This window comes from Lycium barbarum, chromosome 9 (genome assembly GCF_019175385.1).
Source record: "Lycium barbarum isolate Lr01 chromosome 9, ASM1917538v2, whole genome shotgun sequence".
NCBI lineage: Eukaryota > Viridiplantae > Streptophyta > Magnoliopsida > Solanales > Solanaceae > Lycium > Lycium barbarum.
In genome coordinates, this window is record NC_083345.1 from 113,900,567 (window position 1) to 113,921,742 (window position 21,176).

Below are 21,176 nucleotides of genomic sequence, written 5' to 3' on the forward strand. Positions count from 1 at the left end.
AAAGAGGAGGAGGGCGGCGGTGTGGCAGCTGTTTTGGGAGTAGTGGTGGCGGCTGTTTGGTTGGAGAGGAAGAGGAAGTTGTGGGGCAGTGGGGGTTCACGGCTGGTGGTGGAGGTGGTTTGGAGCGTCGGAGCTCCGGCGTGGGGCGTCGGCGGTTTTTTTTTTTTTTTTTTTTTTTTTTTTTTGTGAAGAGGAGGGGAAGAGAAAATGTTTAGAGAGAGGAAGGAAAAAAATCTGAAAATTGTGTGTTGTGTGTGTTGTGCAAATGAATACAAAAGATGAAAAATAAAATTAAACCCCTCCCTTTTCTTATAATATCAATGAACACCCTCTTTTGTCAAAAAAATAAAAGAATGCACCCCCTTGTCCTCTTTACCTCTTTTTAACTAATGTTTAAAAATGTACTAACCAATGGATCAAGAACCCAACCCATCACCTCAAATGTCAACTTTTAAAAAGGTGACGAGACCTTGAATTGATCGAATTTTTGCTCTGCATTTAAAAATTAATTGCTCCGGTTTTCTCTGCACTGACGGACTGTACTAAAATATAGTTAAATAATAATGTAAGTATAAAATATAAATATAAATATTAATGTATAAGATATAAAAATGTACTGCTATAAAATTAAGAAACAATTATTAATTGCACAAAAAATGGTAGTATTCGCTGTACATGTGCAAAAATAATGATTCTTGAAAAATGACAATAAATTGATAAAACTCCTAAAATGAGGACAATTATCAATAAATCATCAAAAATGTAAAAACAAATGTGTAAAAAGCTATTTCGTGCTCTTTAACGAATCGGGACCACCCGAAACGTTAATTTTAAGCACGGCGAGCCAAAATTAGGTGTCAACAGTGAGGATCAAGCCGTGTTATTGCTTATTTCCTTACCCCGGTCTTTTAAGCATATAAGAGATACTATGCTTGATGGAAAGGATAAGATCTCTTATAGGAAAATCAAATCTATCTTAAAATCAAAGGAACAGATAGATAGAGAAATTACTGGAGAAACGGGTGCAACCCAAGGGGTATGAAGTAGATCTGATAAGAAAGAATCAAGTAGTGAGAGGTCTAAATCAAGGTCAAAGTCTAGATACAGAAATGTAGTATGCAAATATTGTCATAAGAAAGGTCATATTATTCTGAATGCTATAAGTTGAAAAACAAAGAAAAGCATAAGGAATATCTCAGCAGTTTGGTTTTGGTTTAGCGTATTTACAAATCAAAAACCGATAAACCGACCCGATAATTCACAAAACCGAACCGACCGATAAGCACCACTAATTGAAAGATAGGAGATATACAAGATTGTTAAAGAACTAGCCACGATTAGAGACTAATCATGATTACCTCTAGGAATAATTCTTCTTAATTAGCATGAATGTCAACCTTGAACTCATCAAATTTTTCAATATTTTTGGTTGAAAATGGGATCTAGGAATTTGATGGGAAAAAGGGTGAAATTGCCGGTTGAGTATATTAAAAATGGTGAAAATATGATAATATAATATTTTGCATTATTAATAAATGTTTTTATAAAATTGTTGCAGAAAAAATCAAACTAAAAAAAGTAAGTGTGATATCATAGAGTACAAAAAAAGGTTATTGTTACGAAGCAAAATCTGAGAAAATATCCAAGCAGAACCTGAGAAGATATCTATAAAATTATTCTCGTAACTTATAAGTAAATGAATCTACACCAATTAAATGTAAAATCTATAATCCTTTCTTTAATCTCTTTTACATAAGCAGTTTGATACCAATTTGGCATAGTTGTTAAATAAGTTTTGTGCAACCGAGGAAATCTAACTATACATAAACACATGCATGGGTTTTAGCATAATCTATGAAAAAAACTCTATAAATGTGAATCCTCACCCTCAAACGGATGACTTTTGATTTACATAATAAAAGCTTACAATCAATTGATATGAAAATGAGTTATATTTTGTCAGGTCCTTAAGCCGGACTATAACATACGGTGATATATAGAACACACAACAACGTGAAGTAATGTATTTGAAAGATTTTATAAAGAAAGGATTTATATAAGGCTGATTCGTAATGATTTTAAAATTCTAATTATTAGGATTTCCTGCATAGCTCAAATAAGAAAAGATTTAACAGCTTAAATTTTGAGTTCATTTTAAAATCTTAAATATTAGGAAAATAATTGAATTAAAATTTATTTTTAAAGGACAAAAATGTTGATTAACATATTTATTTTTTACCCTTTACACTGGATATGTTATTGTTGGTAAAAAAGTCTATCAACATTTCATTTTGGGGCTTCTTGCTTTTATAACAATGTGTGTGTGTGTATATTACATAGGAAAAACTACATGGCGTGACAAACTTCTAATGGTAATGACATTTATTAGCTATAGTTTAACTTAATTACTTCTCATAGCAAACATTTGTATATTAATATCATTTAGTAACTAATACAGTAAAATGCATAACTTCTTCTCCTCATCCCCTCTTTCTCTAACATTTACAACACTCTCCTCCACACACACTCTCTCTCTAACATCTTCTCCTCCTCCACACTCGCCGGAGCTCCGGTGAAAACCACCATCACCGTCGTTCTCCCTCCGTCCTCCCTCCGCTATCTTTCTCCGGCGAAATTCCATATTGTTTGATAAGTGTAACATTGACACACCAGAACTCCAATCCATAATGCCACACCAGAACTCCAATTCATTTGTCGCAGAAATCTTTTACTAACCATTAACATTGACAAGAACACCGAAAAAGATTTCGTTCGTGGTGGAGTTCGTCGGAGCTCCGGTGCGTTTCTTCGGAGAAGACCACCTGGAAAAACAATAACAAATTAAAAAAAATGATCGGAATTTTTCAAATCTGATACACAGATCTGATCGAAAGTTTTCAGATCTGACCGGAAGTTTTTTTTTCCAGATTTATGTGTATACATACACTGCATATAATATTTTTCGAATGTTTTTTTTTCAAATCTGTGTATACGTACACTATATACAATATTTTTTCGCTTTTTTCGAAGAATATCTTGTTGTATATAAATGAATACAGTGATTTTGAAGTGTATACAGATGAATATAGTCAATTTTATTTCTTGTATTCACTATTTGAGTGTATTCGTTAATTTTTGGTGTGCTTATGTTGTATACAGTGTTAATATTTTGGTGTATCTATGTTGTATGCGCCTGTATTTGTTGTATACATACCGGAAAATGTGTTTTTTTAAAAAAAAAATTGGTGTATATATGTTTTATGTATTCATTTTTACTCGCTGTATTTATGAATACAACAAGCCAATTTATGAATAAAGATAGTCATTTTCATGAATAGAGTGAAACAACAATTTATTTATTTTTGTATTCATGAATACGGCGAAAATAAAAAATGTATACAACTGCTGGTAGCTAGGTTGTTGCTACAAAATGTAAATATTGAAACATCTGCTATGTGGCTTGATTAAAGCCCAAATGTTTGTCATTTATGTAGTTTGCCCTATTATATAATGTCTTAATGAGTACTTATTTAGTAGATTTCTAAATATATACATAGGATTTTGGGCAAAAGCTACTGGGTTGATGTGAACCATAACCAACACTCTAGATCAACCCGCTACCTAGAGAGATAAAGAGATTCAATTGCTTCAATTTCCCTTTTCCTACCAACTGCATCATTGTTCAGTCAACCCCTTGAATGATGCACCATTCTCCCCCTTATTTTTTCTTACAAAAAACATTAGTTTATGCAAGTCGATGCAAAATCTGTTGAGCCCAAGACTTTTGTAACCCAAAAAAAAAAAAAAATTGGAACCAAAATAACTCATTAAAAAAAAATGTAAATAGGCTTCACGCACAGATTATGTGCGTAAAAGGACCAAAGTGTAGTTTTTCACTAAAGTCCTTTTATGCACATAATATGTGCGTAAAAGAGCCTCGGCCCCAGCCTTTATTCTTTGGAAATCAAACTGAAAATTAAGCTTTTTTCCATACTTTGACTGAAAATTAGTCACGTTTCAAAACACTGGAATATAAATATTTTATATAGAACTTAATATCTTTTTTAGCATACAATAATGTCGGCTCATTACATATGGTATACATATATGTTTGGATCGTCGTTTTAGGAGTTGTAAAGTGCTCCGAAGTAAGTTTGGAAACTTGTTATCTTTATGTTTTTTTTGGTACTTTGACCGAAGATTAGTCACGTTTCAAAACGTCGGAATATAAATATTTTATATAGAACTTAATATTTTTTTTTAGCATACAATAATGTCGTCTCATTACATCAAGTATACATGTATGTTTGGATCGTCGTTTTAGGGGTTGTAAAGTGTTCCGAAGTAAGTTTGGAAACTTGTTATCTTTAAGTTTAATTGTCATATTTTATAGGGTTTTAATTAATCTAGGATGTCGCATGAGTTATTAATAATCGACAATAAATACTAAAATAACTAATTATCATTAAAAAAAATAATACCCAAAAATTTATATAATATTAACATAAAATGTACATTTTATTTACAAATACACAATCTCCTAACGCCTAAGGCCAACCCCACCACCCTCACTATCATCAGGATCCTCTCTCCTCCTCTTAATGACAGGATGATCTATGCCATGATCATCCTTTCTTCCCTTCTTCAGGCCCTTGGTGAAATATGCTTCCTGTGGGAGATGGCGGCAGTCTCCAACGGAGTAGCCTTTGTAGATGCCTCAGGAGATGACTCAATCGGAGGAGACTGGACCACAGGAGCAGAAGAATGAACCTGAAATAACATATAAACAATTTAATGTTTCATAAACTAAACATGAAATAACATATAAACAATTATTTAATAAATTATTTCTTTGTAAAAAAACAAACCTGTGTGTCGACGGCCTCCTGAGATGGCTGGTCAGAGGGATCCTTAGCTGGCTCCTCAACTGTCTCCTGAGCGCTACCCAGAGCTGTAGCTGGAGGTGGAGACGAGTCAATCTGGACAGGCGGAGACGAGTCCACAGGCGCAGAAGAATGAACCTATAATATATGTAAATAATTTAGTTTAGATTAATAAAATAATTAATTAATAAATTATTTTATTGTAAAAAAAACAAACCTGTGTGTCGACGGGCTCCTGAGATGGCATGTGAGAGGGGTCCTGAGCGGCCCGCAGAGCCGGAGATGCAGATGGTGCCGTAGGCTCGGCTGTAGAACGAAGAAAGTAGTTATCGAAAATAATATCCAAGTCCTCATCTCCGCCTCCCATATGTAGATCACCAACTGGCACCTGCGGAAATGATGCCCAAGGATCACAATGTGGGAACATCTCTGGCGTATATCCAGGTCTCTGTGAAGTCGACGGCCTGGAAGAAGAAGGGGTATCTGTAGCCGACGGAGCCTGACGGGCTATATCGTCAGGCTCATCTACTAGACCTCTGCCAGCCCGACCACCTCCGCCAGCCAGATCACCTCTGCCAACCCGACCACCTCTGCCAGCCCGCCCACCTCTATCAGCCCTACCACCCTCAGGAACACCCTCTGGTACATCCTCATCGACACGATGCCACTCCTGTGCCTGTGTCATACCAGTGTCCGTAAGATGAACTATCTGTGCCGCATATGCCGCTATCCCAGGGTCGGCGGACTCCGTAAGGGGAATGCTCTCATGGCGTATCATCAGAGTCATCCGTAGCTACATATATTTGCAAATTTTAAGAATTGAATAAATTCATAAAGTAATACATAATAAGACGATGATTGAATAAACTTACCAGCGCCTCGTACGCTCCTGAGAGTGATGCATATCCTCGGCCATCAGGACGCGGCGTCGAGGGGTTGGAAATCAAAGAGCGAGTGATATGAATATACCAAGTCATATACTCATGGACCGGAGTGTCATGTCCGACCGCCGCTAGAGTCGTCATCCTCGCGTTCCATGCATTGACTTCCTGGTGCATACGCGCCCGCCATGCCGCACTGTCGATCGAACGCTCGTCCCTGGTGTAGTGGTAGTGCTCCCAATGTGTAGCCGCGGGTATGTTCTGCACATGCCTAAACTGCCATAATACACGGTCGGGTGCATGATGCTCAACGATGTCAATATGGATCAATGAACACCGTGCAGTCCACATGTGCTCACCAGCCCTACAAAACGCCGGCAGCTGACCCAAAATCTGATAATACTGCGTCCATATGAAAGCCTATAAGAGGATTTCAACTAGTTAACAATAAAAGACTAACAAAAATAACAAACTAATGTTAAATCAAAAAAACTTACCTCGGGGCCGTCATGCGGTCTAACTGATCCCTAAACGGGAGAATGACATGGTGCGTCTCCACACCTCTAGTACGGCCTCGCGACCATCTCTGCGCCTATGGCATATGTCACGACCCAACCCCGTGGGCCGCGACTGGTGCCCTACTTGGACACCCAGACAGACAAACATATCAAATCGTAACACACTTATCCAAATCTAATCACATACAGATAACGTATATAGGCACAAATATCACACGCTGCCTCAAATTATATCAAACTGTCTTAGACATATTTCAAACGCAACCATATGCATATACATATATCAAAAATCCGGCAAGGCTGTCAAATGTATCAAAAGCCGACAAGGCTATCAAATGTACCAAAAGCCGACAAGGCTATCAAATGTATCAAAAGCCGACAAGGCTATCAAATGGCACAACGGCCCAAAACACATATACGAATGCACGCCGACAAGGCTGCCATAACGAATGGGATCATACCAAACACACCCGTACAGGAGTAGGCACACACACCCACAAATACGTCTACAGACCTCTAAACAGACCAACAGAAACATATGGCAGAACAGGGCCCCGCCGTACCCCTGAACAAATATATACATATGCATCAAACAAGTATATATACCAAAATGTAGGCTCCGGAATAAGAGGAGCACTCCAAACAGCAGAAGAGGGTGTCCTAAACTGGTGGATCACCAAACTGTGCGTCTGTACCTGCGGGCATGAAACGCAGCCCCCCGAAGAAAAGGGGGTCAGTACGAAATATGTACTGAGTATGCAAAGCAGAAAATACAGGAACAAATCTGAAGCATAAACGAAATAGTAGTATAGAACATAAGTATAAATCCAACATATCAAAATGTTTACTTTCAAAATATAAGTCATGCATAAGGTACAGAAGAATATGGTCGCCCGCCCGTCGATGGCGCCATAACACAGCATAACACCAGAATGTTTCAAATCTCCATATCCCCGTCACATATCACATCACAACATAACGCCATACACAGCATAACACCAAATATATGTGGAACCCGACCCTTTTTTGCGAGTAGCTCGGTGAACCATAAACACAACATAACTCCGGAGTATATCAAAGTGCGCACGACAACAGAACCGGCCCGAGAACCGGCGAAAGATATAACAGAACGCACGAGCAGAGTCATGAGTAACCATATGCATAAAATCACTATCATAGACTCAAATATAAGTAAATGACCATACTTGAAATTCGAAATGATAATCATACCAAATCCTTTCAAAAGTCGTCTGAATTACATAAAGGAAAGTCGCGGGACCCACGAACGGGCATTGACCCGAGTCGGGCCCGCCTATGGAAAACATACTCATTATACATCATGCAAACTCCTATAAAAATATTGGAGCAATCCGAGCCTTTATGCAAAAGATATGGCATTTCGTAGTTACGGAATTCTTTAAAACAACTTTTTGTACAAAGTTTGGAAATCAATGCTTTGGAAGACATAATGGTTCATATTTCATCACATCATACATAAGAATGCCAAGAATATATATAAGGATCATAACGTACTCGGATTTCGAATTTGGAATTTCCTCGAGGCTCGTGATATAGCCTATTGAAAACTAAGGCATGCCAAAAGAAAGAAGGGTTGCACTTTACATACCTGTTAGCGGCTATTCGTAACCCGTTCATCTCGTCGCTCTTTTAGCCTATTTATATAAAAGTAACGTTATTGTTAGTAACTATATTATCTAGTTTACAAATCCATAGCCTATTTCTTATCGAACCTATATTCTAGCTTATACATATTCTCTTTTAAGATTTTCTATTATCTAAAATTTAGCGAAAATCCGGCAGCACTTCCCCTATATATTCACCTGTCCAAAATTTCCAATTGCTCTCCTGTTAACACAGAAATACCAACAACAACATATGGATACAATTACATTTTCAATTCCTTCAACTCAACACGAACAACAACGTGTTCATATCAACAAAATTTTAACTTTAACTTTCTAATCCTTTCGCCATATAATCCATGATAACAACAACTTAAAATAAATTTTTCGTGCCTAATTAGAGCAGCCCCTACACGGCTCAATTCATCTTTCAACATCAACATCCACAACTTTTTATTTCCATCATATATCCATAAACTTATACATGTTAAAATTGCCTCCAAAATGTGTATAAAAGAGATCAAACATTACCTTAATCAACTTGGCTTCTTAACCTTGCTAATCACTTGAATGTTACAACAATTTCACACCTCAAATTTTCCTTTTTCCCCAATCTGCCTAAAATAGAATAAAACATGTTGATGCTTGCCAAAAGAATTCATGTTGCTGGTTTAAAATACTCCATGTGAATATGTAATTTCATATGAGAATGAATCTCGTGCAAGAAGGTTGCTGCCCCAATTCCATATGATTTTTCTTTCCAAAAGAGAAATAATGTTTTGCTTTATTCTTTAGAAAGAAAGAAAATGCATTGTACGTTGCTCCTCCCTAAAAATTGAAATCTGAAATTTCCTTTACCTTCAGTAGGATATATAAGAAAAATAGGTGAGTAAACTTACCTTTATGGCAGTGGGGCCCACCCAATTATTCCTTGTGTTTTGCAACAAGTCTAGATAGATACATATAGGTGGTAATAGTCATCACTTTCTCTTCAGCCCATGCACCCACGTGGACTAGTGCTACCACATTAAGCCACTAGTTCATTAATTGTTCCCACTAAAACTAATTTAATAAATTACCCAAGTAATTAATTTCTTAATCTCAATTCATTTATAAAGTAATCATTTTTAATACACTCCATAGTCATTGTCATGATCATGTGACATAGCAGTAGTCCACAGTCCCTTTTTGTACACACAAAATATTATTTCCAATCACCGTCATTTACTTTCGAGTCTTAAATAATTTCGGGACCTCAAACTTTTATACCATGATCTCTTTATTTGCATACTTGAATGTGATTAAAATTCCATATAGTTCGTTATAACTTGTTCAATTTCTAAACTTTGACAAAACTTATTTTCTCCGATTCGTTTAACCTCCACGACACTTACTTATCACTTGTTAAACATAGCATAAATACTTATAACGTCATAAGTAATATTGTCCTTGAACTTATGTCAATTAACTTACGACAAATCCAATGCACAAAAATGTGGAATTTTAACAAATTCACGCACTAATAGTACGAAACACTTATCCTATCAATGTAATGTTCCTTATATTTACTAAAATTAATGCCTACCATTAATCCACGTAGTCACTACACCTTTTAATAGTAGCTATTCCATCCTTGCTGTCCCACTTAGCATTTAATATATAATACATATTTTCCAACTAAAAGGACCTTCTATATGTTACACTTGTAAACAAAAGCACCATATGCTTCCTTCTATATTTTCATCTAGTAATCACTATATCTAATTGGTAACATAGTATTCATACGGTAATAATATAGCAATGGTGCATATATAAATATCTATCATACGTATTCTTCAATAATTCTCATAATAGAAAAAGATAGATTTTTATAAGAGAAAATAATTTATGTACCCATAACAAATAAAATCTCATTTCTAAATGTCCTCATACCGCACACATAATTAAAAATGTATCCCAGAAGTAGTAACAATAATAACTATAGAAAATCATACTTATCAAATATTTACTAAAAGGGGTTTACTTTAAAAAAAAATACCATATCAAGACCATATATAACAGTTTCAAAATTCATCAAACTTATTCCGTTACTAATGTCATTGAACTCGTACGCCTTCCAACTTGTGAAAATGCGGGATGTAACAGCATATCCTCAGCAACATAGTCAGCGGGAGGGTGAGCAGTTATGGGCTGAAAAGGTCTCAACCTAGTCCACACCCATATCTGTCATAGTCATCAAAAAAATTATTTATCAATCGTCGTTTTGAAAAATTATATTTAGTGTTTTGTCTACACACACTTAAATATATTACCTGAAGAAGAGGGCTAAATGCAGCGACCTCAACCCTCTCGCCCATAGAGGCTTGATCAAATCCTCTGTACATGTAAGCCAGGACAGCGACGCCCCAACTATAACATCCCAGCTGCTCTAGGTCCTCAATAAAGAGCAGATACCTAATACTCATGTTCGCACCCGACGTGTTCGGGAACATGATGCCCCCGAATATGATGAGAAGATATGAACGAGCACGTCGGTCAACATCAGCCTGTAGCGTCGCCTCGCCAATCGGATGCTGCAGATCTACGAGGCGCAAGTGAGCATGGAGGGAGGACCGCAACAACCGACTCCATCCACGCATATCCCCCTGCAGAGGCTCGAAACCAGTGAGCTAGCCATCTCCTGGCGATATGGCAGCATCTCCGGAGGCTCCACTCTGAACAATGCATGTCCATCAATCTGTAGACCATAAATCACCTCGATATCCTGCAGGGTGATGGTAGCCTCGCCAATGCGGAGATGAAATGTATGGGTCTCCGGTCGCCAGCGCTCAATCATAGCTGTCACTAGAGCCGTATCGTGCATAAGCCGACCAACCTCGATGCACCGGTAGATACCGCCCCGACGTAGTATATCTATAACACGGGGATGTGAAGGAATAGCCTCTAGAATATCCCATGCTGACTCCCACAAACGGGTACGAACCACTCTACTAGAGGATACCGGTGCATCTTATACATACTGGGACCTATGCTCATGCTGTGGATAAAGTACTTCTCTGTTGTCGAAGGGTCCCGGCTCCATGGTGGTGTCCTATCTATTTTAGGCATTTTAAATTAATCATTAATAAATGAAGTAAGGATTAAAGTGGTATATTTTTTACGCATTTTAAATTAATCATTATTTTTTTAATTAATCTCTAATACTTAGTATTAGTTATGTAATCTTTTACCAAGAAATTATACAAAGGATTGAATCCTAAACTAAGGATTTTCAATTTCTAATTAGCAAATAAATAAATTAACAATTAAAGATATAAAGATTAATAATTAACAAATCAAAAAATTAACAATTAGCTAGCAAACAATTAGCATATAATTAATAAATAAACAATTAACTAACTAATCAAATAATAAAAAATTAATTAGCATATAATTATTAAATAAAGCGAGAAACTAACAAATCAAATAATTAACAAATAAACAATTGGCTTAACAAAAACTAAAAAAAAAAAAAATAGCTAGTCTAACAATTGAAATAACTAATCTAACAATTACCAAATACTAAATAAGCAACTAATAAACAATTAACAACAACTAAAAAAAAAAATTAAAAAAAATGGAAAAAGGGGCTGAAAACAGCCCCTTTGCGCACAAAAAAAGTGCGTAATTTTATTTTGTTTTGTCCATATTCACACAATAGTAATGCTTAGGTTAATAAATTAACAATTAACAACAAATGAAGAAAATAAATTTAAAAAAAATGAAAAACGGGCTGAAAACAGCCCTTTTACGCACAAATAAATTAATCATTATTTTTTTAATTAATATCTAATACGTATTAGTTATGTAATCTTTTACCGAGAAATTATACAAAGGATTGAATCCTAAATTAAGGATTTTCAATTTCTAATTAGCAAATAAATAAATTAACAATTAAAGATATAAAGATTAATAATTAACAAATCAAAAAATTAACAATTAGCTAGCAAACAATTAGCATATAATTAATAAATAAGCAATTAACTAACTAATCAAATAATAAAAAATTAATTAGTATATAATTATTAAATAAAGCGAGAAACTAACTAATCAAATAATTAACAAATTATTAACAAATAAACAATTGGCTTAACAAAAACTAAAAATTAATTAGCTAGTCTAACAATTGAAATAACTAATCTAACAATTACCAAATACTAAATAAGCAACTAATAAACAATTAACAAATTAACAACAACTAAACAAAAAAAAAAATGAAAAAACGGGCTGAAAACAGCCCCTTTGCGCACAAAAAAAGTGCGTAAATTATTTTTGTTTTGTCCATATTCACACAATAGTAATGCTTAGGTTAATAAATTAACAATTAACAACAAATGAATAAAAAAAATGAAAAACGGGCTGAAAACAGCCCTTTTACGCACAAAAAAAGTGCGTAAAAGTATTGTTTTTCGTCCACATAGTAATGCTTAGGTTAATAATGTAATAGAAAAATCGTAGTGAAATACCTAGATTGAAGCTTTGATTTTGAGTTTTTGAATTGAATTATACACCGCTTTATTGCGAAGAAACTTATTCCTAAACTTCAATATACCACTTTTGGGTTGGAAATCAACAAGAAAACGATGTTTTTGATCGCGTGGGACCTCGGAAAGGGACCTTTAATGGCTGATTTTCATTTTATTTTTCGAATTCGGGGGGACCAGTGGGGAAGACGACGGGCCCGATATATTTGGCTCTTCTACGCACATATTCTGTGCGTAAAAGGACTTTAGTGAAAAACTATACTTTGATCCTTTTACGCACATAATCTGTGCGTGAAGCCTAATTACGTTCTTTTTTTTTTTTAATAGGTTATTTTGGTTCCAAAAAATTATTTTGGGGTTACAAAAGTCTTGGGCTCAAAATCTGTTAAGAAGCCAAAGGGTTTAAAATGTTCACTATATTGTGTAACATTCTTTAAAGTGTTCAAGCTGTTATACGTGTAATTAAAAGAAATTGCTCTTTTAGATAAATTATTTGTAATAATAAGTGCAAAATAATGATTAGAGATGATACATTAACCATAAAACTGTTAGAATCAAGTAGGAAGGAAAACTAGTCCAGCAAAAAATTTCCTACAAAATTTTTCTATTCCTATTAGCATTAGCACAATCTTGCTAGTACAAAAGCACCATGTTGTGGTCTTTTACAAATAGCAGTGAAGGGGAGTATTGGCGTAACTGGTAAAGCTACTGCCATGTGACCGGGAGGTTAGAGATTCAAGCTGTGGAAACAGCCTCTTGTAGAAAAGGGTTGCGTACTATAGACCCTTGTAGTCCGGCCCTTCGCCGGACCCCGCGCATAGCGAGAGCTTAGTGCACCAGTCTACCATTTACCCTCCCCAAACCCCACTTGTGGAATTACACTGGATATGTTGTTGTTTTTGTTGATCCTATGTTACCGAGTCATGGTGTGTTTGGTGATTTTAACACTCCACTCTTTTCTGGATACAAGATAGGTGGACAGCCTATTGCAGAATTTGAAGTTAAGAGAGTTTAGACAAACATGTGATTCACGGTGTCTGACAGATATGAAGTCCATTGGAGATTCTTTACTTGGACCAATAGACATGTATGGAGTAGAATTGATATAGAGCCCTATGCAATGATCAATGGATGATACAACATGGAAATTTGACTGCTCATTTCATTGAGAACTACTTATTCTCAGACCAAAAAATCTCCTATCTGTCTAGAATGTGCCACAAATAATGATCAGAGAGGAATGCCTTTCAGGTTCCTTAATGTAATAGCTGAGAATGACAAGTTCTTGCATATAGTAGCTACAGTTTGGGAACAGAACATTCAGCGGTCAGGGATACAACCCTAAGAGAACCACATCCCAAAAGCTAGCTATTGAGATGGGAGAGCCAAAGGCTCTATAAGCCCTCAGCTCACCATTTAACCAATGGGACTCAAGTCTCATTCCTTGCAATAATATCATTACAGACCACCATGCTCCCCCTCGTCCTGAACGACTGTGCGCCAGACCATCTCAAGCCCCGGGCCAACACTGCAACACCGGCGTCACCATCCAAGGCCCAACAGGCGCGAAGGGCAGTGGGTCACTCTAACCACAAATACTTCATCAAAAAGCTATATAAGCCCACACCCCAAAAGCTAGCTATTGAGGTGGGAGAGCCCAAGGCTATATAAGCCCTCAGCTCACCATAACCGATGTGGGACTCAAGTCCCATTCCTTGAATAATATCATAACTGACCACCACGCTCTACATCTATAGTCCTCCACGGCTGTGCGCTAGACCATTTCTAGCCCCGTGCCAACACTGCAATACCGGCATCACCATCCAAGGCACGACGGGCACGGAGGGTGGTGGGTGGCTCTAACCACAAATACTTCTTCAATTGCGTGAAGTCAAGAGCTAGTATCAATCATATATCTGTACTGAAAGGGGAAAGTGGAAGTCCATTACAGACATAGAAGGAGATTGAAGTGGAAATTCTATAGTTCTATAAGGTTTTTTTATTAGGGTCTTCCTCAGATGGACTGCCTTCAATAGACCTGCATATTATGAGGCAAGGTCCTAGTATCACAGTCACAACAAAGGAACATGTGTGCTGAGATAACTATGGGGGGAATCAAAGCAGCTTTGTTTGATATTAATGACAATAAAGCCTCTGTAATAGATGAGTTTAATGCAACTTTGTTTTCAAAAAAGCCTGAGTTATTGTTCTAAGGGATATATATCAAGCTGTACAGGAGTTCTTTCAACACAACAAATTGCTTAGGGCTGTCAATAACACTATGTAACTGGTACCTTTAATCCCAAAAACTTCTCAGACAGAAACTATGTGGGACTTCAGACCTATTCCCTGCTGTACAAGTATATACAAGATATGTAATCTCAAAGATCATTTCAAGGAGAATTAAAGGGGTGATATATGGTATTGTGGGGCAAAGTCAGCATTCATTTAAAAATTATTTTCTTTCATAGAGAATGGACCACGAGAATGGACCACAAGGTATACAACACAACAACACACCTAGTGAAATCCCACAAATTGGGGTTCGGAGAGGGTAGAATTTAGAATATACACAGACCTTACCCCCTACCTTGGGAGATACAAAAGCTATTTCTGGTAGGCCCTCAGCACAAGGACAAGGCGTATGCAGCAGAATTACTTAAGAGATATTATACAATAGCAAGAGATATGATCTGGATCATCTAATAACCACATTCCAAAATTATGAGTGTGGATGCTTGTTTAGCAATTGGAACATGTCATTTTAAAAATTTACCTATATATGTCCTATCATGCATCAAGAACATATCATTAACCAATCCATCTATGTTCCCCACTAGCTTAGAGGGTAGTCTGTACAAAGAAAAATTCATTCAACTACTTTTAGAGACAAATTTTAGCACATTGGACAAATGGAGACAACACTTAAAGAATGGCCCCAGAAAAGGCCATATGGTGCAAATGATCCACATAGTTTATACAACCACAACCAAGCCATCCTGAGTCATCAGGCTTGGACAAAAGCCGGCTAGTCAGTCATTTCTTCCTAGTCTCAGACATTTACTTACTTTACATGGGGATTTACAGAAACATCATGCATAGTTTTTGAGGTCATACACCATACATTGGATCAACCAGTTTTCTTTTTAGTCAACTTGCTTCTACGTTCCTCTCTCTTTGCAACCTTTCTAGAATATTTGCCTGCAAAATCATTATTTCATATGAAAATAGTTACAAAATCTGCTAAGGAGCTCCATTGTGTAGTGTGTTCAAAATGACATCCTTAGTGATGTTATATAATTTGCAAACTAAAACGAAATATGTAAAGACCATTGACATGAACTATTTGCAATATAGTTACATGATCGATTATGAGAAATGTTATATAGAAATCATAAAACTATAGAAATCTATTTGCAATTACCTTATAAGTGATCTAATTGTTTAAATATTATATTATGCCATCAAAGCATAGAACTTAAACTCGACAAAAGCATATTAGAACTGAAAGAAAACTTACAATGGAAATGTGCTATAGGTATTTCCCCATTCTTGATGAGTTCAAACTTGTAAGAATCTCCTACTTGGAGTCCATTTGCTTTGCGGAATTTTTTCCATCCACTTATAATTCCAAAATGATGTGAATCGAGTCTCCCAAGCCACACTGACCAACATCTCTGTGCTTCATCTTTCAGAATCATCTCACACTTTCTATTCATCAACCCATTTGACTTTGCAAAATCCAGTGGAAGATACTACCATAAAAGTCAGAAAAAGACCAAGATGATTGCCACAAAATCGAGAAGTAGCAGCCATGACCGCTTTAGGGATAATTACATTTTTGAACCGCTCAAAAGAATAATAGCCAGCAAATGTATAGGTTTTGTAATATTAAGTACAAATATACATATACATATCATATACCAAAAATATACATATAATATACATAATTAGCGTATAGGTTTTTACATTTTGGCTAGCGCGTGTAATTAATTTCAGTCAGACGGGCCAAAAATGCAAGAAAAAAAATATTCCACTGAGTAGATTAAGTTTCAGTTGTCAAAAAAAAAAAAAAGCAAAGAAAAGGACTAAAACAAAAGAGTTTAACTCCTGTACACTTAATAGTGTACAATTTCTTACATCATCAGGTTAAGTTGCCTACATTATTGTCTATAATTAACTTAAACCCTAACAAAATTCAGTTCAAATAACTTACCAAAATTTTCTTTCTGAAGCAATAAGGTTGAATAGTTGAAATGAAATAAGGATGATCATCATCACCAGTATTTGAAGTAGCTACTTGTGCATTGAGAAGACTCGTGTTTGAGGGCTTTCTCATAATGTCTGCTTATTCAGAAAAACATAGAAAAAGAAAGAGAAAACGTGATAAGTGTAACCATTAGGATAAAAAGGAAGACACAACATATTGAAGTTTCAAAAATTAGGACGCCGCTTTCTAAATATGGTTCCTCTCTTGAATTCTTTTCCGAATTCCAGATCATTTTGCAAGGAATTGATCAAGAAAATGAGAATAACAACAACTACTACTATGCCTTAATCCAAACTCAAATTGTGGTACGATATATGAATTGTCACTGAGGACGTCGCTCCATTTAGGCTATTAAGAAAAAGAGAATATGATATCAAAATGAATTTTATGGTTTGGAATTGAACTTGACTAGATTCTAAAAACACGCAAATTATAAAAATTTAACTAACAGGCCCCCTGAATATTAATTTTCAGTATAACAAAGTCTTCAAGCTGCATTGTTGAGTGAATGCATATAGCAAACTGCACTTTAGTCTTTGATTTAAATCCCATGAAGATAAAGCACTCTTCTACTAACGAGGAGAAGTAGCTAAAAGATACCCTATAATAAAAAAGAAATAACAGTCATATATAAACCTTTAATATAGTTACATGAAAAGCGCTTTACAGACAAAACATCTCTACCGTTGGCTAGGACAAATGGGAAGAAATCACCTAACGTTTTTTATCTCCGCTGGGATTTGAACCTGAGACCTCGTGGTTTACAACCCACTTCATTGACCACTAGGTCACACCCTTGAGTGCTAAAATACAGACGGAAACAACTAATATGTTGATCGAAACAAGTGATATGAAATACGAACAGAAACATTTATAATGGAATAACGCCCTCTTTTATTTCTATTAGGTGAAAAAGTAAAAGAAAATGTCCTACACACTACAGAACCCAAACAAAAGAAAAAATATTCTATCGAAGACGTAATACTTATTTACACAAAATAATACACATATATGACAATGAAAAAGATCATCAAAAACATAAGAGGCTAGTTAGGTGAGAAAACTTGCCTTGAAACTTTTGCAATGGACTTTTTCTATTAGTAACGTCTCCATATTGGTGTCTCTCCATCAGTAACAACCTCAAACATAATACGATCTCCCTCCTTTAAGCAATTATCAGCAATGAATTTGAGCCATCCACCTCCAATATAGGCTCGAGTTTCCCAACAAACTAGCTTTAAATTCCATGACCTTTGACTTTCATCTCTTATAATCAAACCACACTTCTTATTGGTGAGACCATTTGCATATGTGAATTGTTGAGGAAGGAACTGACACGGTGTACAACCATTTTACGAAGAAAAAAATGACAAAAGGAATTTAATTTACATACATTGACATTGTAAAGGTTTTTATAATACTCCCTCCATCCCATTTTCGTTGTCGCTTTAGCTTAAAAAATTGTCCCAAAATAAGTGTCACTTCAGGAATTCAAGATCAAAGTTGGCAATTGTTGCCAACTATAACCGTAACATTAAAGAAGTAGTCCTTTTTAAGATTGCTCAATTCTTAAAAAAAAAAAAAATTAAAAAAAAAATAATAAATAGAGGCAACTTAGTAAACTATACCCTGTATATATTATTTTTCTTAATGGCTTGAAAAGAGCAAAAACAACCGTTAAAATGAGACGGAGTATCAGTCTAGTTTTACATGTGATAACGAATTAGTTATCATTTTTACCATGTAACTAATTGATGCTTATCATAGATATTTACTTGTAATTATCTAAGAGGCGACCTGATTGTGTAACCCATTCATCCTATAAATAGTCTGACGATTCTTGAAGAGTTCACAAGAAACAATGAGTTTGAGACTTACCAAGCGATAACTCGAAAGGCAATATTCTGTAATAGTGTATTCAAACCGAGAATGACCAAAAGACTTGTTATGAGTAGCAGCTTCTACATGGGAAGAAGCCTTCTTTGACAACTTGATGTTGGGGCTTGGTTTTTCTGTTGCATACTCAAGAAATTAAATATGACAAACTACACTTCTAAAAAATTATCAACATTTAAATTATACTCCCCCGTCCCAGTTTATGTGGCACTTCTCGCTTCCCTAAAGTCAATTTGACTAATCTATTAAGCTAAATTGGATTAGATCAACTTAATATTTTAAAATTAAAATTTAAATAATCAAAAACTATATGAAAAAATATTATAAGTTGCAACTCCTCTAATGTCAATATGATGAAAAAATACATTTTAAAATGTTAGGTCAAAATTTATATAATTTGAATCTCGAAAAACAAAAAATGTCACATAAATTGAGACATAGGGAGTAACCAACACACCTTTTGGCTAATTCAAATTAGTTTTTTTTTTTTTTTGTTACAAATTAAGCATCATTTGATTTATGTAGTTTCTATTGCACAATACTAGAAACAGAGGTATTTCACCACCGACATTCAGTGAAAATTTGTGTTATAAAACATAATTTTCCCACCTCATTCTAATGGAACAAACGCACAGTGAGGACAGGTTTCCATTGGAATGGTGGAAACTTCCTGATTTTTTCAAGTGAAAATACTATTAAGGGTTTTCCCCACTGACATTCAGTGGGAATGCCACTAAACATTTTTCAGTGGGAAAATAGTAATTTTTTAATAATGACAGCTTGCGTAAAAATAATTTCCATAAATAACAGGAAGAGAAAAATAGAAAACTTGAAGATCATAAATGGGCCCAAAGTAAATTCACCTTTGAATGCAAATTTATGGGAAGTCTCTTGAACATTATTGGTTTCTTCTTCTTCTTCTTCTTGCATATACTCAGCATATTCTCTGTCATAATGACTTGAATCAAAGATGGAAACCTCAAATTCCATGTTTCCTTCATGTCTAAACACCAATATATTTCCCAACTGCAAATCATGTTGTTGTACAAATTCAGCCCAACCCGCTTTGAATTGATGGCCATTCACCTTCACAAGCCATTTCTTACCAGCCTTTTTCAGTATTGCATGTTTAAAATGGTCGTGTCCCTTCAGATACTTCAAGAAACCTATAGGAATTTTCTGCAATACAACATAAATTTGCCCCAAATAAGTACTATTACTATTTTTCTTTCTAAGGACCTCAAAGGCTGAAACTATACTATTTTTTTTTTATAACCATTCGGCTTTAAAGATGAGTGTAGTATGAATTGGGAAAGGGTGGAAAAATAAAATGGAGCGAAATGAAATTCAAATAAATTTCATTTTGCAAAGGCACTTTGTGACACTTGGTTGGGGAAAGCACTTCTTGTGTGCTTATATATAGAATCTACCTCTTCTGGCTCTTAAAGTGTTGAGAAGAGGGATAGCCTCGCGCCGTCGTCATCGCTCGGCTTCGGTCAAATGATTTGATAACTTGTGGGCTTGGAAATTTTCTATTTCATCTAATTTTTGTCGTTAACATTTTTCTGGTTTTTAGAAATTACTGGAAAGTTACTGATTGTAGTAAACTACTGTTTTTAGTAAAGTTGTGGTAAACTATTTAATTTGAACACTTATAGATATAACAATGTCTGGAACAGCTTGCGGACACTTCGACTAATTTTACAGGATACGTGTCACCTCCCACTCCCACCCAGCAACAGGTATGATGTAGCTCTGTTAATCAAGGCTAAAACAGATGGGAAAAAAACATTTGTCTCTACTGAAAATTGAACATGAGACCTCATAGCTCAACCCACTTCATTAATCACTAGGCCACACCCTCAGAGTGCAACTATACTATTTTTCTACCCAGTTAATCAATTATAAAAGGTTGGTATAAAAATTTAGTGTTTTATCATACATACAACATACAGTAGACAAAGAAAAATTGAAAAAATAAATGAAAGGTTTACTCACAAGACCATTCTTGAAACCTGGCTGAATTGGTTTGAAAAAATGAGGTTTCTTTGGTGGAATTTTCATTGGTAGCCAAAAAATTGCAGGTGTTGTGGAGGCAAAGTGATCTTTGTGTGTTTGTGATTAATGTAATTGAAAGTTGAAACTGTTAATATTATAAAATTAGTTTCAAAAGATATTTCAAGTGGCTACGTGGGTAAACTTCTGAAGTACAGCAAGTGTTTAGACAGTAGACACTATGTGTTTGTACATGCGATTTCATCTTCCAAATCATTTAAAAATGCATGATTTGGAATTCTAAATTATGATTTCAAATTTTTTAAATGTAAAACCCATAATTTTATTTTATAAAAATAGTTCATAAGTTGGTAGATATATTTACCAATTATTTTTACCAACCATTTATATCAAATATTTATAACAAATTCACTCTTACTAATTATGTGGAAGAATTATATTAAAGAGCAGCTACGCTACAACTCATGTTTAATTTTTCATTTTATTGAACTAAAGTTTGATCAATTGATGTACTATTCTTTAGCCTTCTAGTAGCGTCTTAATTTT

General features: G+C 35.3%; 1 protein-coding gene across 2 annotated transcripts; it reads right to left on the reverse strand.

Moving 5' to 3' along the window:
• Positions 1-15,332: 15,332 nt before the first annotated feature.
• LOC132611488 (B3 domain-containing protein REM5-like) lies at positions 15,333-20,721 on the reverse strand. 2 transcript variants are annotated; one of them, XR_009571695.1, is made up of 7 exons: positions 20,613-20,721; positions 19,478-19,793; positions 18,597-18,730; positions 17,787-18,049; positions 16,665-16,792; positions 15,969-16,203; positions 15,333-15,649 (listed from the first exon to the last, which is right to left on the reverse strand). XR_009571695.1 is itself a non-coding variant. In XM_060325906.1 (5 exons), exons 1-4 carry the CDS (start codon positions 20,676-20,678, stop codon positions 17,816-17,818), a joined length of 750 nt encoding a protein of 249 aa, XP_060181889.1. In that variant the 5' UTR covers positions 20,679-20,721; the 3' UTR covers positions 16,221-16,792; positions 17,787-17,815. The 2 variants fall into 2 exon arrangements, 1 of the variants encoding a protein (XP_060181889.1); XM_060325906.1 differs by lacking the exons at positions 15,333-15,649; positions 15,969-16,203 and having other exon boundaries at positions 16,221-16,792.
• Positions 20,722-21,176: the final 455 nt, after the last annotated feature.